This window comes from Rissa tridactyla, chromosome 6, assembly GCF_028500815.1.
Source record: "Rissa tridactyla isolate bRisTri1 chromosome 6, bRisTri1.patW.cur.20221130, whole genome shotgun sequence".
Lineage (NCBI taxonomy): Eukaryota > Metazoa > Chordata > Aves > Charadriiformes > Laridae > Rissa > Rissa tridactyla.
This window is the reverse complement of record NC_071471.1, coordinates 35847629-35865445: the sequence shown is the minus strand read 5'-3', so window position 1 is coordinate 35865445 and position 17817 is coordinate 35847629. Positions and strand designations below refer to the sequence as shown.

The 17817-nt window shown below is 44.3% G+C and overlaps 1 protein-coding gene across 3 annotated transcripts in view; it reads right to left on the bottom strand.

The window, feature by feature from the left end:
* Window positions 1–16588, bottom strand: part of MICU1 (mitochondrial calcium uptake 1) — a 106728-nt gene extending 90140 nt beyond the window's left edge. For 2 of the 3 annotated variants that reach the window (XM_054207539.1, XM_054207541.1), the window contains exons 1-3: window positions 16470–16588; window positions 15005–15095; window positions 3591–3752 (exon numbers count right to left, since the gene is read on the bottom strand). In XM_054207539.1, the coding sequence (XP_054063514.1) occupies window positions 3591–3751 (161 nt within the window). In that variant the 5' untranslated portion in view covers window position 3752; window positions 15005–15095; window positions 16470–16588. Of the gene's footprint in view, window positions 1–3590; window positions 3753–15004; window positions 15096–16278; window positions 16409–16469 lie in introns of those variants that run through there. The other variant, XM_054207540.1, reaches the window with a different exon arrangement.
* Between the last annotated feature and the right edge of the window lie 1229 nt (window positions 16589–17817).

The window sequence follows — 17817 nt, the reverse complement described above, 5'->3', positions numbered from 1 at the left end:
TATTAATGCCTCATTTAGATTAGGCAACAACTGCGCCAAGATTTATTTCAATTAATTAATTCAGTTCATTATACCAATGCCCAGATACTTAATCGCTTCTGTTGCCAGTTGGAAATCCTCAGAGTTTAAGTTATTGCTTAGCAAGGGTAAACTTCATAAGTCTTCTAAGCTCAGTTATTTGCATTGCTGAAGTATTCTTCACCACGGCAGAACAGAGCAGCATTAGCTACTCCTGTCGTGTGATTATGTGGATGATATATATTCCACCAAAAGCAGGCAGCAGGAGCTCCCAGAGGACAGCGAAGGCAACAAGACCAACACTCACCTGCAACACAGAAGGCTACATGGAGATGCAGATCCAACATGAAGATCCCATCAACCCACCTCCCATCCTAGGAAGACACAAAATAAGTCTTTCCTACCTCGCGTCATACAACCTCTGGGGGTTTTTGTATACATCTTTTCAACCCTTGACTTCTCCTCTACCTTTGTGTGGGCTTCCTTACCCCAGCACTGGCTTCTGCTCGAAGCATATCCTACAGAATCAGCCTGAAATACACTGGTTTCAGGCTGCAGACGATAGTCAGAAACCACCTGAGAAGTCCTGTCTTTCTTCATGCTAAGTAATGGAAAGGGTAAATTCACATACAGGCACCACCATCTTAATCCCTTTTTGCAAGGTTCCTTGTCATCAGAAGTACAGAAGTCTGTTTTGAAATAAAAAGGTTGGGTTTTTTTTTTAAGTACTGGTAAGAATAGATGCAGCGCTGCTTCCCACGTGCCAGTCAAGAAGAGTTGGGGCATTTACACAAGGCTGTATGCAGATGACAAAGAAATACAAGTCAAATACTCTTTTCCTTTTATTCTCACTCTTCCTCTGATTATGGCTCATTCTCTAACACTGCATCAACTCTTACTTACCCAGCCCAAGAAGCCGAAGAATTTTTTCAATTGCTTCTTGATTCAGCCTGTTACATCTTTAATGCCTTAACTGTAAGGAAAAATAATTCTAAGAAAACAAAAAGAGGGAGACATTCCTCATCTTAAAAGAAAACTTCACTGACAGCCTGCAGGAGAGCATCCCTTACTGCATTCCTTACTCAAATGGCAATGGAGTGTCTCAGCTTCGTTGACAGACCACCCAAGATTAGGCAGAATATTAGTAGGGACACATTCCTCACTAGAGTCATCTGCCAAAGGGACAGTAATTCTGTGTGATGCTAGCACAGCCACATTTAGGACCTGCTGGACTCCTCAGAGACTAACTGTACAGCACAGGAGAGTTCCGTAGCACAACAGAAGCACGGCTGCTTCACTAACTGAAGGAAATCAGGCGTCATGGGTCATCCGTACAACAGTCTAACGGCACCACCAGAGCTGGTTACGCAAAGGACCTCCCTACCCTGCTTCCCATTTAGATACCACTGCGACATTCAAAAAAAGCAGAATCACTTACTACTATGTTTAAATACTCAGATGCACACGGACATTTCTCTCCGTAGTATACAAATTACACTGTCAGTGACACTTGGCTTATTTGATCCCCGTGCCCTGGCTACATGTATTACATATTTACCAATTATTACTAATTCATTATACTTACTGCTACTTACTGTAGTAACCTGGGATGTAACTACTTGAATAATCCAGGATGTCATTGCAAACACTTTTTATTCACCTACACTTATTCTTAAACTCAACTAATCATTCTATTTATTGTGAAAGACAAAAGGAAATGTTCTCATCCCTTGTTTATTTAAACACAATGTTAAAATGCTTATTTGGGAGGCTGTTTAAAACTCCTATAGGTGTCAGTGTGAAGTATTTTCTACACCAAACACATCAGTTTTGTTCCTTCTCTTATTCAACAGCTGTATGCCAAGTAATTAAAGTAACACCGTAAGTCTGGATGTACTTTTTATTTTACATTTACAGACATTGTGGATTTATTTCATGGCTCACATAGGAAAGGAATACTTAAATCTGTCCAATTCTATTTAGTGCTTTATAAATTTATAACAGACATAGCACACAGAGCAAGGAAAGGAAAAAGAAATAAAAAAAAAAATCACAGCAAGCCAGTCTCTCCAGACTGATGAGGACTGGGGAGACCACAGAGCAGGCTAGACCAAAGAGGCTGCTGTCTCCTCTATCTGATTTCTATCAGTGCTCTCAGCTGAGCAAGGTCAAGCCTGGCTACAGTGCCAAGGAACAGCCAAGTATTCCAGGAGCCAAAAAATCACTCCCTGAAATCACTCCTTACCCAGCACTCTGCTTACCCTTAGCGGCTCTTTGCTGCAGGAAGCACCTGCCTCCTGATAAAAAGCGAAGCTAGCAACTGACAATTTGGCTGTTGTTAAAAGCAGGGGTGAATCTGCTGCAGGAGGGAGATATTAACTCGGTGTCTTTGGGAGAGCTGTACGTAGGACATGATGTCCTACCCACTTTACAATCACGCTGAGGATGTTTTAAATGGAAAAAAACACTGCTCGCTTCTCTGCCTGAAAAGGGGTGTTATCCTGGCCATCCCTGCAGAGATGTTCAGGTCCAGCAGACAAAGAGGCACTACGTAAGTGCAGATTATCAGCAAAATTCAGCATAAAACAATACTGTGCTGGATCACTGTGTTCTTCCTCTGCCTGAGCAACTCCTTGTACCAGACAGAGGTTTGACAGCTCTAGGAACAGCCAGAACAATTACCATCATCTTCCTCCTGTTACATTAAAACTAGAGCCTTCTAATCACAACACAGGTGAGCAAAGAGCCAGCAATAAATCACCTAAATATCAGAATGGAAATAAGAGGGGTTTCTAGCAAAGACGTCATTTTCAGACTCTAATTGCAGCCACAAGCTTAAATGACACTGCTGGTGCCACACTGCTTCCACATTTTGAGGGAAGATAAGGGAGTCCTTGTTTTATTTCAAACATGGCATGGGCCCAGGGTTCAGTGAGGGCCACCTCAGGCAAGCACAAATACTCCCTTTCTCGTCACAGTTACGGAAACAAGCTTTGAGCTTCGTTGCTCAGAGCAGGTGTGCTCAGACTCTGGCCTTAAAAACCTCATGAGCCTTGCGTGCAGGTACCTTACCACTGAAAGACATGACTGTCCCTTCTGCTCCCCTGCTATGTTTTGAATGTGAAGCAGTCAGTAGAACACAACACTGGAGTAGCATCCCCTGGCCAAGCATGCTGTCCCCAGCAGCCCTCCCAGAAGCTGAGAGCACAATGTTTTCACCCAGGTTGGTAAAAGTCAACAGATTTCTCTTTGCACAGCACCACAGACCTGTATAGCATCACCATGCAGGGGGAAGCCAGGCAGCAAACCTCACCAAGGGCAAACAGCCCATGCTGAGGATGGCTACAGAGGAAAACTCTTCAGCCTGGAGCTTTTTCGCATCTCTGGCTCTCAGCAGCAAAGGAGCTCCACACGGAGTCATCAACAACCATTCCCTCCAAGCAGCAGAAGCAGGACAAGCAATAATGCTTTGCAGATCTTAAACCCATCTGCAGGTACTTACCACAGGACTAAAGCAGCATGAGGTCTCAGACAAAAAATGAAAAAAAACACCCCCCAAAAATATATATTACCTCTGCCAAAGGAATCTGGCACTTGCTGTCACTGCAGTCGTCCCTACGAAAGCTGCCACCATGAGCCTACGCCTCGTCCTGGGGTGATGTGTTGTCCCATGGTAACGCCGCGAAACAGCAGACAGCCCTGCTGCAATGGGAAGAAAGCGAAGGCGAAACATCCTGTCGAATAAGAAGAACACTACATTAGTAAAGCAACAAACCACTTCCAGTTGTGGACTCTCTCACTGACCCTCAACCAGACATTTGCTCACATTTTTTTTCTAAAATAGAGAAGTTACAGAAAATAACTGTCACAGATGTTTATTAGCTCTTCTGAAATAGGCGTGTAACCTGCCTAATAAATAGCAAATTATGAGTATTACGTATTGGCATTCGCCTGGCTGACACACCTTGCTGTCACATCTCAACTACCTACTCAGCTGCTCTTACAACGTTTTTCAAATTCCTCTTCAGCCTTTCCCCAGCACACTTCGTTAAGAGGAAAGATTTGCACTCTCGCTCAAGCGCCAAGGCACAGAAGATGCAGGTAGATTTTACAAGCGGCTACAGCAAATAAGAGCCACTTGGCCAGAGGGAAAGACACAGCTGGATTTTAAAAGGCAAATTAAACCAAATAACAAGCAAACCAACCAAACAAAACCCCAACCCAGTCGTTTTCCATTTCCTTAAGAAAACCCTACTGTTCTTAAATCACTTTTTTAGCCAGCCTGGAGCAAAAACATTTATATTCAACTTTAAGTACAAGGCAAGTTTCAAAGTGTCAAAACTGGTAAAATACAATCCATACCCTGTTACGCACACAATGGCACAGAGACACATGGGAAACCAGAGCTACAAATCTAAACATTATTAGCACAGAGAAATCTGAACCACAAAAATGTCACCTCATCACACACAAATTGGGAGCAGAATGGTAAAAGAATTCCCAAGGCCAGCAAAGGCATTGGAAATAGAGAACTGTGGCCCAATTTTTTTCCTTTTGTTCCCCATTCTTGCTGTTCCATTCAAATATTCCCTGCCAGCAAATAACCACAGAATGCAAAAATAAAGTCACATCTATTGGTTTCTATTTGCTTTTGCAACACAAGATGCCACCGCGCCGTTCTGCTAAACCATTAGCTTCCAATGATGAGAATCTCGGGACCGTTTTGCATGAACACATCTTACATGTGCCTGTGCCTTACCCCATTTCAGCTATAAAATGCCCTTTTCCAACGATTAAAGCAACACACAGCTCAGGATTTCATAACACGAAGCAGTGATGTGAATTCAGGGAGGGAAGACGCACATAAAATATTCAGCAGATAATTCCGAGTGCCAGAGCTCAACATCTTTCAAGGCAAGAGGTGGTAGAGACGCATCTGGAGACTTCATAGCACAGTCAAGAAATAGGTGGCGAGGGGAAGGAAAGCATAATGAAAAATCATTAGCAAACCCCTTATCGGTGATTTTTCTTATCAGAGCTAAGGCTTTTGCATGGTCCTGGGACAAGGGAGAGGGGATGGAGCATCCACTGGGATGGAGGTGGCAAAGCCATCCTGGTTTATAGGCAAATACCAGGAACTCTGCTGCTCACAGCTAGTGCATCTGAACAGCATCCATTCTATATTCATCTGTGCACATATTTAAAAAAAAAAAAAAAAATCAAGTTTGCAGTCAGCTTTACCATTTTGTTTATTCCTTTAAAAATAAATAGTCTTAAAATTAAAGTTTTAATGGAATACAGCCATCCAACAGCGCTTATTCTCCAATTTTCTACAGCTCTGAACAATAGATTATATTATGAGAAACAGCTCTAGTTTAAAATTTAAAATTACTTCCATCCTACACAAACCTGATGTTCCCATTTCATCTCAGATGAATTTCTGTTACAAACGCAGAGAAAAATCTGCAAGTGTTATTTCACCAGGAAGCTCATGTTGCCCTTACTTGGGTTCCCCATCCTAATTACAGCTTTATATGCATAAGATGTAATGGACAAGGGAAGTGCTGCCGGTATCATTTCAACAGTCAAAATGAAAATCAAGGCCCACGGCACTTACTTTTGAGCTTGAAGAGATTTTAACAACATTTCAGATTGTTGGCTTTGGTACTGCATAAATGTTTGCTCTGTCTGAGCCCTAAGAAACACTAAATTATCCGCTTTATCCAAGTAATCTCTGTCCTTGATGGTGCTGGGATGTTCACCCAGACAGTGCTCACTTGGTAGCAACTGCCCAAGAGAGCTGGAAGCAGGCAGTTCCCACAATAACCACGTTAAAATAAAGAGCGCCCTTATCTCAGAACACACACACAAAAAAAAAAAAAAGCAGCACTTTAGAAGCTGAATTTTCCATGCTTTTCATCTGCAATATTATGATCTCTCATAATTTTTATTTATTTTTTTTAATCAAAAGCACCATATTTGGTATGTTTTGTTAAAAGCTCCAGGCATATAAGTCAAGATCACTCAAGAAAGCTGGTACTCACTTTTAAAAAGATCAAAAATAAGCATCTTGCCCTGACTGCAGCAATGAAAAGCTTAACACCACGATCCGCAGCAGGATAGGGAATAAAACTGCGATAAAGTATAAAACTCCCAGGAACTGATGTGATCACAGCTTGCAATAAGAAATAACCTCAATTCTTGCATGATTTAATGCAACAAATGATTTTATTTTTTTTAGAGGATACAACAAAGTATCTCAGAGGAAAAAAAAACAACAGAAACTTAACTGCAATTAACCCCAAAATAACGAAAATAAGGATCAAACATAAAAGTTGTCATGTTGTTCTAGCATTACTGCTACAAGGAATCTGCAGATCATGTTTTTGTATCCAAGAGATATGCCAGTCTAATCTTAAATTCTGGTCAGAACAGCTCTATAGTCACTTTCAGAGGCTGAATTAATATCCTTGGACAAAAAAAATAGTTGGGGCTTTCTTCCAGAAGAAAATGACATATCTGCTTTTATTTATGTCACAAGACATGGGTATTATTATTTATTTTTTTTAAGCAGAAGAGTCAACCAACAGACTTGAAGATTTAAAACCAAAAGTTTTGTTGACCATCTGCTCCACCATTAAATATGAGCTGCTCCACCAAACCCCCATCCTCAAAAAACTAAAAAAAAAAAAAAAAAAAAAAGAGAAAAAAAACGCCACCTGACCCCAAACCCCCACCAAAAGAGATCTGACAGCCCATCCTGCTACCTGGCTCTCTCTGTCCACTTTGGCACCACGTTTTTGTGTCCCAGCTCCGTGGTTTGAGCTTTGTTTCTGCCCCAGCAGCTCTCACGGCCACCAGGTAAGCACTCCGGGCCCTGCTCTGCAGGGACATGCAGCTGGCAATATGGAACGGCATAAAGCCTCGTGTATTTGTAATTTAGCATTAAACATGTTAGCGTCTTTGATATCCAGGAAACCCACAAACCCATTAGGAAAGTACCACTTCCGATCCAAGACATGACGGGCATCACTCAAACTGAGGACATCCAGATCACTTTAAAAGAAGAAACACAAAATTATTTCAACAGCTATATGCATTCTGGCTTGATGTGGATATTCTATTTCCCCAAACAACGATCCTCTGTCCGCTAACCTGTTTTGCGAGGAAACTGAGACAGGCTCTTCACTTCTCCCCCCTGCCATGTCCAGAGCATCAGCAGTCCAGCCCTGAACTTTTTCACTGCACGTAAGAACCAGCTGATCCCAACTCTCTTGCATCCTTTTTCAGATTCCAAAAGAAAAGAACAAAAAGACTTGCTCCCGTTTTTCCAGCACCCTAATTGGGTGATGGTTTCAAGACTGAAAGCACCAAGTAGCCCAGTCTGGGAAAAGGGACTTCTTTGCACGTGGATACCCGACAACACTGAACTTTTTGTTGTCCTTTTTGGAAATACGGAACAGCCTCAGTTTTTAAGACGAGACACACTTAAAGCAGCTTTTTGATGTCGAAGCTGGCCTCAGTGGCACAACCATATGAGAAGGAGAACAGTGACTGAATAAGCTGATGGGTGTTTAATTTTTAATCAGAGAAGGGTTCACAGGCACTTTTTATTTGAACAGCTTTACTAGGGCATGGTAGGCTTGCACATTAGTGCAAAATGTCAATTGTAAATTTAAATGAAAAATATTGTTATGTAGTAAAATCTTCTCAAAAAAAATTTGAATTTACAAGACATTGCTTAGGCATAAAGGCTTCTGCAGGGACTGGCTGAGATGGAGTCCCTAAGAACTGGATGAGCTTTCTGGAGCCGTATGTTTATTAAAAACAAAGTTTGACATTGCCAGAGCACACCAAGACATCCTGACCCCGCAGCTGCTGCAGGAAAATTCCTCACCCATTTCCATCTCAGCCCCTGACTGTCAGTTATGCCTCACCGCTGCTCACTGAAGACAGAGACATCGGCTCCATCGGTGTGGGGTGCCCTGAAGCAGAGCGCCCAGCAGCAGAAGACCACAGGTCTCTCGGCTCCCAGCTCTCCTCTCTCCGTCTTCTCAAGAAGATTATTGGGAAGAGGGGAAGGAAAAATGGCAATGAGGAAAAAGTACAACAAACAAATCCAACGGGAGGGAAAAGTCAAGGCACAAGGGAAACGGCAAAGTAATCAGGAGAGAAGTTTTGCCATCAACACTAATATAAAGATACTTAAAATAATCTGAGATACATGAACCTGAGGAAAAAACCCCACCTCTTAGCATCAAACCTGCCTCCTCCAAGATTAAGTTTCTAATTTTGACTTCTCCTCCCAGTTCTCCATACTTTCCATTTACAAACTGGTAGCAGGAAGGGAGATTTGTACAAGGGTAATTCATACAAAGGGTGCCCCGAGGTGGATTACGGCTACTAAAACGTCTGAATCCACTCCTTCCCCCATCCCTGAGAGACCAAAACTGCTCCTGCTCTTTTCCCCTCCTGTAACTCCAAATTTTCACCTTACCCAGTGCAATTTTTAGATAAAGGATTACTCACATTACCAAAGTTATTAGCTTACTAAAACGCATAAATCTGTTTTGGGAATGAAAATGAAATCTAGCAGCAAAAGTAATTTCTTCTCAGGTATGAGATTGGGGCAATATTTAATCACATTAATTTCACCAGAGAGGGGAATCACATTTTTTTCGGAGCACCACTCAAATTGATTGAGAGTCTACGAAGCACCAATCCATAACATGCTGCCAGGTCTTTAGCAGAATTCTAAGACATAGCCTGGCAATTTCTTTTTGACTGTCATTGCGGTAAAGCTTCACCTCTTCCTAAAATCCTCAGCCCTGAAATCGTACACTTCCCAACTCTGCAGCTCTGTCACTACACCCAAACATCGCTCATCCTCCCCCTGAGGACCATGGTGCCATCCCTCAAATGGCCAGGATTTAGCATTAACCTTCCCTCTGCTCTGCATGCAGCTGCTATTAAAGCCACGCTATTGCATTTCATAGCATGTTTAAAAATTTGGTCTAATATTGCACCACCAACATGTTTTGGTGTCCTGCAATCACCTCGCCATTAATACAGCTTATTTAGTATGACAATTAACTAGGATGATATCCATTAAGACTCCATTATTTATGCTACCCTCCTCTCTTGAGTTCCTTTATTCAGACAAATTGATCCATTTAGCATCATAAGACACGAAGTGAAAATGAAAGAGCAAAACCATGGCTAGTTGAAATCCAACTTGTTAAACTACCACTTTTACACACAGGTGTTCTTACCCTCAGTTTAATACAAGCATCCTTACTATTAGCTGCATTTAAATTAAGGGAAATGTAGGTTTCTCTGTTACTATCAGTTGGTCTAATCCCTCCTCGCCCCACTTTCAAGCTCCACATACCCACACTTGGGCTCTCACTGCTTGAAAAGAAACAATCTGCTAGGAACCGTGGATCACCCTGAAGCAGCAAGTACTATACGGAAGAAATAACAATCTCTCCGTGGGCTGTGCAAGCCACCCACGTGGGTTTTTACCAAGTCTGCTGCCACAGGAGCTTCGCCTTAGACTCGAGCAATGCTGGCTGGAGAAGAGTCCCAAACCCAAACATTGCCACAAAGAGTCTAGAGTAAAACAGACACGACTGAAAATAATTTTACTGATCTTCAGCGCTAAGTAGAGATGATGAGGTGTTGTGAAGACGCACACAAAACTTAGGATTTAGCTTTAATAAAGCACTATAAATAATCTAGTTGTAATTACTAAGGGTGTGTTCAGTAGCTAACTTGGTCTTGGTCTTCCCTTGGAAATGGAGACAGGAGCGTTTACTCACTGGGGAGAGATCTTTGCCCACACACCTTCAAACATTTAAAGTTTATTTAGGATAAAGACCTTGGTGCCAACTGAAATGGCAGAAGCAGCATCGCTTGGCAAGCCCAACAGGAATCCCACATCTGACCTGCTGAGTGGCTAGGGGACTTGTGAGCAGATGCAACCACCACGATCTGCAGCTTTTGAGAAACAAATTTAAAATGAGTGCAGCCAAACAAAAGAAACCAGTTACATCTGTTGCAGCAGCACTGAAAATAGCACTTTCAGCAAGGATAAAATATTTGCCTGCTACTTCAGACACTCAGTCTCCAGAGCAATGCACGGTAAGTTTTTTAAGGGGCAACTATAATCTTCCACAGAAACAAATGCTAAATGACGCTTTTTTCTGGTTAAAGTTTTTCTTTCCCCTCCTGCTTGCAAAATAAAGCCTATTCCTTGGGCTTTTCTACCTAGAAAACATTACAGCAAACCCCAGCACTGATCAACTCCTTAGTAGCGTCTCCATAGAAGCCAGAGGTAACTAATAGAGCTGTAAAAAAAAACCAACCCAAAAAAATTATCTCACCCCTTATTAAAGATATTGACCCTGTTTCATGAGCTACTTCTACCTTAATCAGTCCAATGTGAAATTTTCTTTTTTCCAATCACTGTTCCCAAATAATCAGGCTGTCTTTGCAAACCAGCCGCACAAGCTGGTGCACCAGAGCGGTGGCATTTTCACAGGAGGAAAAAAAGTGACAAACCTTTGCTCCACAAATCCATGTCAGAAAGGTTTGGCAGAGGGGTAGAAAAATATAACACTTCTGCCTTTTTCTGTAGGAAGTTACAGCCAGCAGGAATACAGCTGCCTAATGACCCAAGTGATTTAACTTACCTTGCACAATCTGTGTTGACGGGATGTGATTTTCCTAAGAATTGCTAACTTTTGCACCAAATGTAAAGAACCCCCCTTGAAGCTCCTGCCCTTTCTCCAGCTGACAGCCACCTACCTGCATGTACCTTACAAGAAAAACAAAAAATATCCCAGAGCAGTTGAAGTAGATTTAAGAGGTGTTTATGGCTTACTTGGCTCCAAGAAAACTGGCGTTAATTCTTAATGACAAAACATGTGTTTCACAAGAAAATAATACCGGAAGAGAAAAATGTAAGTAGTCTGAGAAGAAAGTAAAAGCCTTACTGGGCTGTGAAGGTGACAATTCAACAGGCTTGAATTATCTGCAGATAAACATCCAACTCCAGAAAAAGACAAATTCCTAAAATGAAAGAGGTAGACAGGCGGCGGATCATCTCAGAATTTGACATGGTGAAATCTGTACCTCTTTGCCTCCCCAACAAGGAGGAAAAAGATGTGTGAACCCACTGAGAACTTGAATATCACCGTATGGTAATTTCCCCCTTTCCCATTCTGTCTTTTAAACAGAAACATCATCTACCCCAGCCACAGCCACTTGTTTCTTTAGAAAATGCCTCTCCTGCACAGTGCCACGCTTCGATGGCACATATCCAAAGAAATTTTAAATAAAAACCTTACTGAAACAAAAAACTCACAGCATCTGCATTTCGTCTACTAGATGGTGATTTCTTGGGAATTCAAGAGAAGAGCACTGGTTCCCCTCAAAAAAGGAAAAGCAAGTCTGAACCACTGTAGTTGTTTTTCCAGCAACACATTATTGGATTAGCTTGAATTTCAGAGAGAAAAAAGAAGACGGATAAGCCTGGCTAGCGCATTGTGCTTTTACAGCATGACCCAAGGAGCTCGCTTTCAGCGTGAAAAAGCCATCAGCAAATACTTGGCTCCATTCAAGGTGGCCAGGCAGACGGCACACGCCCCACCGAGCAGAGGACCAGATAAGTCACGGTGCCTGATCACTACCACCACCACTGCCCTCCCCACAGCCACGAAACCAAAAACCAAACTATCCATCAGTGGATGCAGAAGTTTTACTTTGCAGCCCAACAAAACTTCAGCCCACAGAAAAATAAAAAAGGGGGGATTATGGAAGTAGCAACCTTAAAAGCACGTGATAGAAGCCCTAGTTACAGACTTTAAAAGGTGTTAAAAAATAATCACCTCCTCATATCAGTGCTAAAGGGGGGCAAACTCCTGGGCAACTCCAACGGACAGCAAGCCTGGTGCACACACATAGAGCACTTAATACAGTGACAATCCTCCTGTATTATTTAACACCGACTGGCACAAGGCAGGCATCAATTCTTGCAGACCTTCCTTGTGTTCGTATCATAGCTAAGATTCTAGTGAAAAAAAAATAAATAAATACAACTACTCTTCTAGCTCTTGAAGCAAAAATGCCAGAGATGGAAAGTTTGCATCAAACTAATGAAAACACAGATGTTAAAGTGGTGGTACATAGCACAACTAGTCTATACAGATACTGGGTCTGATTTCCATGTTGCCATAGACCAGCTCTGTCTGCATCGCAGACTGACACACTGCAAATCATGAAGCTACACAAATTTCCAGGTCTCACGTTTCAAGCACAGGTCAGCTGCAGCGTTGCTCATCTCAAACCATGATCTTCCTTCTTGCTGTCTGCATGAGGATCTTGGATTTCATTCCAAAGAGTCATAAATTCTAACAGTAACAGAAAAACCCAAGAATTTGAGCTCTAGAGACCTTGGAGACGTTAACAGAAAGCCACACACACCAGATAAGCCAACTATGTTCTATTTAAAAAACACAAACAGAAAACCATCACATTAAGCCACTGATCTGTTTTGTGGCAGGTAGAGGAAGCTGTGACAAGTTGTGACAGGCTGCAGGGACAGAAAGGAAACCATGACATGAATCAAAGGCTGTTTATGCAAAGCATTTAAGGCCCCACATTCACAGCTATTATAAACCAGCACAAGCAGCTGGCCTGCCCCCGTCTGCATATTCCCACCTCGTGCCAAACCCAGCACAAAATTCCCAGTTAGAAGGATCAGCGCTTTTGTCCGCTTTACCTTTTCCTGCCCCACGTACACGGTAGTGCCACCCCAGACAAGAGCATCTCTTCACATGGCAGTACCGCTAACTCCAAGCGATGGTGGTACTGCAGTTAAAAGCTGCTCTCGACAGAGGTTAAATCCAGAACTCATGAAAGAAAACTCTGTGGCAGTTTTCTTTGGTGAAAAAAAAAAAATAATCACTGCACTCACAGACAAGGTAACAGGTAAAGATAACCCAGAATTTACTAGCCAAGGACTTCTCGGATAACTCTACAGAAGCTGCAGTAAAACAATGCATGATCTTTACAGTCAAGCTGTCTATTGTTTCTATTTTATAGTATCTTAAATCTTTCACTAAGGGGCAAGCCTGCCAAAGACTTTTGAATGGTATGTGCTTAGGCAGACAAAACGCATTTCGACTCGGATTTGCTATAAGTCCTCGCATTTCTTACTGCAAATGTCAAACACATCACCCTAAAGAGATATATAGACATCCTCCTCATCAAGAGGTAGCCATGCCATCTGCAACACACCTTTCTCAAAACCATTCTGTTTTAAAAAAAAGTCAAAATATTCTTCTCAAAGAATACAACGCTGGCTACAGTACTCAACAACCTTAGGTAACTGTTTCCTACTGGATTATCTCAAACAGCATCATCACACCCGAAGGCACATACACACCAAAATACTTTTGCACTAAAACCCCTGCAATTTCCCAGCAGGAACACACAGCATCTGGAAAATTAATAAATAGGGGGTTTATTGTGGTACACAAGCACCCTCGGCCCTACCACATTGAACCGCGTTAAAATACTGTGCACCAGCAAGGCCACTGGAAACTGGGAAAGAATAAACCGAGTATTTCTATATCCCAGCTCACTCCATTTCAAGGAATGTTACTGCAGCAAAAGGAACAGCATGCAGCAATGGGTTTTTATAATAAATCTAACATGATGGCTACAGAACTTATTTTGCTCAAGAAATGCAAAACCGGTTATTTCCACATTCTAGATCTAAACATAGCTGATGGCTCCCTCAAATATCACCTGAAAAAACGTAATGCTTACGGTGTACTGCTTCAAAGCCCTTCTGAGACTTCAAACGATTTGCAAGTCTTGCAGTTTGTCCTGTTAAACTGCCTGAGGACAACGGTGCAATCTCTCCTTTGAAAACGCTACCACAAGCTTACCCAGGAACCTGACTTCTCAGCCCAAAAGGAACAACAGGAACCTATACAGAGAAGTTACACAAAGACTAATAAGGCACAGGGAGCTCCAGAGAGCCCCCAGTAGGCAGACATTAATCATGTAAGCAAGGCACATCACTCTATTTCCTCCAGAGCATGAAATTTCAACTTCTTTAGTTCAAGAAGCATAATGAATATCATAAAAGTTTCTGCAGAAAACGGGTGATTTGGAGAACAAGCAGTTTCCACGTGTAAACAAAGAACAGGGGCTACATGAGCTTAAGATACACTGCTGAATACGCACATTAACATACCAGAAATTTTCTGAATATCTGAAAATTTAAGAGGATGGTTATAAACCACAGGACCCTCCATGCCCTCTTTTGTCAGCAGCTATATTGGCTAAAGAAGGTGCAGCCTGAAACTGGTGGCCCCCACAATCCTTTGCAGAGTCCCAGGGAAGGGGGCAGTGACATTTGCCTCATACCCCTGTGCCGGAAAAAAAAACTTTGTTGCTTCAGATGGACAAGCACACACAGCTTAAGCATCTTTAGTTTGTTTTGGTTGTTATTGTGGTTTTTTTTAAAGATACCTCCCTGCGTTCAAATAAGTTTTTACTGAGTGCATAGAAACAGTGAGTTGTATTGGGTTTTTGGGGTAGGGTTTTTTTTTGATATTTTACGAAAGTGGCACAACTGTGGCTGGGTTGACGGGAAGCTCCAGGCAGCAGCCTTCTTCCACAGCTTGCTCCCGTGCCTGCTTCGCTCCTCCTTCCAAATCACACGGCGCTGCCCGAGCCTTCCAACAGAGAAGTCAGCACAACTTTTCACACTGCAAAAAGGCAGCCTATTTTCCTACAGCTTTAGGAAAAATCCCAGGTCAACACTTCAGAACAGGAATAATTCCAAACAGGGCAGATTTAAGGGTAAATATCAGCCAGATGATTAGTTCAGCAGAGTTAAAAGTACCTGACAGCAGGGCCACAACATGCAGGAGTTGCACACCCCAGCAGGCAGCAATACCATCCTTACCTGCAGGGCAAGCGTATTTGCTCACAGGTTGCAGGTCAGGCGGTCACGAAGAACGCTTGGAATTATTTCTCAGTGGTTGCAGGGCTGTATTCTAAAAAACAAGAAAGAAACATAATAAAGGTTACAACTTTTTGCTGCCAGCAACGTGCTGCACACAGTCTCCCTTCTGGCAGTCATGCTCTGCTTATTAGTGCTTACACATATTGACCTCAGTACTCGCACCTCAGCCTGCCTGCCAAACAAAGACAGGAGGAAAAAAATGGTAATGCTGCTGATTAAAAAAAAAAAAGCCAGCCAGGTGTTTACTTTAACTCAAGTCCAAGCTGGCACCCAAGTTTCTAGAAGAGAAAGCCTCAAAAAATCCTGCCTTGTTTGACCTGCCCACGCCTGGTCAGTAGACCCCACTAAACAGACTCAGATTTACTGCCTTTCCCAAGCAGCTCATTAAACTAAAGGCAAATACGGTACACGTAAATCATATCATGATAAAGATCAGGCCTTTCTACACTCTCAGTGGTTTATTAACCCAAATTCACTCTAAAGGTTTTTCCAAAGACAAACTGCACATCAAATACAGCTTGGCCATTCACTGAAGTTAAAGCTGTTTAACGAACCACTATTAAGAAAAATGGCTTTGACCATAGCTATAACATACAGCAATAATTCACACAGCCGTAGCAGCACAACCAGCAATCCCCTACAGCAACAAAACTATACCAAAACTGGGGACTCAGCTCCTTGCACTGCATGAGAGCTCCCCAAAACACTCCTTGCAGCCCCTCCTTGGCCCGGGCACACCAAGGGCGGTCCTTCCCTCTCTTGCGGCTTTCCCAGCAGGAAAACCTGAATGCTGGAATGGAGGCACAAACCCCAAGGTTTATTTTGTAAGGAAGACGTTATTAGAATATTACTTCAGGGGCCCGAGGGATGGAGAAGCCATTAAATGGCACTCTGAGCCCCCTGTGACCCAGAAAGCCCGGATTCCCCAGGCAGCAGCTCTCCCTTAGTGCCTCGGCCTGGGATACCCCCTCAGCCCCTGAGCGACCCCCATTCAGCCCCTGGGCCCAGGCGAATGCCCCCTCAGCCCCTGGGCCTGGGCCCTCACCTCAGCCCCTGAGCCCCCACCTCAGCTCCTGGGCCCAAGCTAACCCCCCTCAGCGCCTCAGGCTCCCCCTCAGCCCCTGGGCCCGGGCGAACCCCTCTCAGCCCCTGACGCTCGCCTCAGCCGCTGAGCCCGGGCGAACCCCTCTCAGCCCCTGGACCTGTGACCTCACCTCAGCGCCTGGGCCTGCGCCCACCCCTCAGCCCCTTTCATGGTGAGGACCCGCCTACGCGCCCACAGCGCACTCCCGCCGGGCCGCGGGGACGGGAAGGGCCAGCCCGAGCAGAGAGCCCGAGCAGAGGCGCCAGCCCCCGCTGCCAGCCACGGGGAAGCGGACAGGACCCCCCTCCCCGCCCCGCTCACCTCAGCCCCGCCACCGGCCCCGCCGGACCGCACGCAGGTCCCGCCCCCGCCGCAGCCACGCTTCCGCGGGCGGGGCCACGCCGGGAGGGGCGGGGTCTGGCAAGGGGGCGGGGCTAAAGACAGTTGGGCGTGGTTTAAGTCGGATGGACGGGGATTGGGGCGGGGCTTGGGGCCGGCGGGGCGGGGCGGGGCGTCCGAGGCGCGCAGGAGCCCTGTAGGGTCCGAGGCGTGGCTATAGGTGTTCTGGAGGGTCCGTGTGGGGGATCTCAGGGTCCTATATACAGGTCCTAAAAGTCCCGTGTGCAGGGTCTCAGGGACCTCTATGTATTGGTCCTGAAATTTGCTCCTATAGGTCCTGTATATAGGACCTGAGGGGCTTCTATATAGGGCCTGAAAGACCCATATATGGGGTCTCAGGGGCTTATATGTACATTCTGAAAGGCCTGTATATAGGGTCTCAGGTGCTTATATATAGGTCCTGAAAGGCTTGTGCATAGGGTGTGAGGAGCATATCTATGGGTCCTGAAGGGACTTTCATATAGAGTCTGAGGGGCTTGTATATAGGGTCTTAGGGGATTATATATAAGTCCTAAAAGGCTTGTCCACAGGGTATGAGGAGCGCTTCTATAGGTTCTGTATTTAGGGTCTGAGGGGCTTGTATATAGGGCTTATATATGGGTTCTGACAGGTCTGTACACAGGGTCTCAGGGACTTATATATAGGTCCTGAAAGGCTTGTGCATAGGGTGTGAGGAGCACTTCTGAAGGGCCTGTATATAGGGTCTGAGAGGCTTGTAAATAGCGTGTCAGGGGTGTGAGGGGCTTGTATATAGGCCCTGAAGGGGGCCTCAGCGCTGTGTATATATAGGGCCTGAGAAGCCTTATGTAAACAGGGCCTGAAAGCATCTATACACAGCGTCTATATGCAGGGTCTGAGGTACCCATGTATAGGTTTAAGGCAGCAGTGTAAAATGTCTGGGGCCTTGGGCAGCCATCTATAGGGGCTGCGGGGGCTGCAAGCCGTTGGCCGTTCCCACCATACCCCCCTGAATCTCCCCAGTTTTAGTTCTGCAATAGGTAACTCTCAATTCTCTCTCCCTCCAGGCGAGCGCTTCACAGGCCGGAGGGGCTTCCCCCTCACCCCCAGCCGTACCTGGAGCAGGCGGGCGATGGAGCTGCCCTCGGCGCCAAAAAAGGCTCTGAGAGATCTACAAACCCAGCACAAGCTCTTCCATCACCAGAGAAATGCAGAAAACATGATTTTTTTCAGGTCCTGATCACTTAAACTGCAAGTTCCTCAGCACTGTGTGAACTGAATGCTTTCTCGTTTGGTTGGTTTTTTTCCCCTG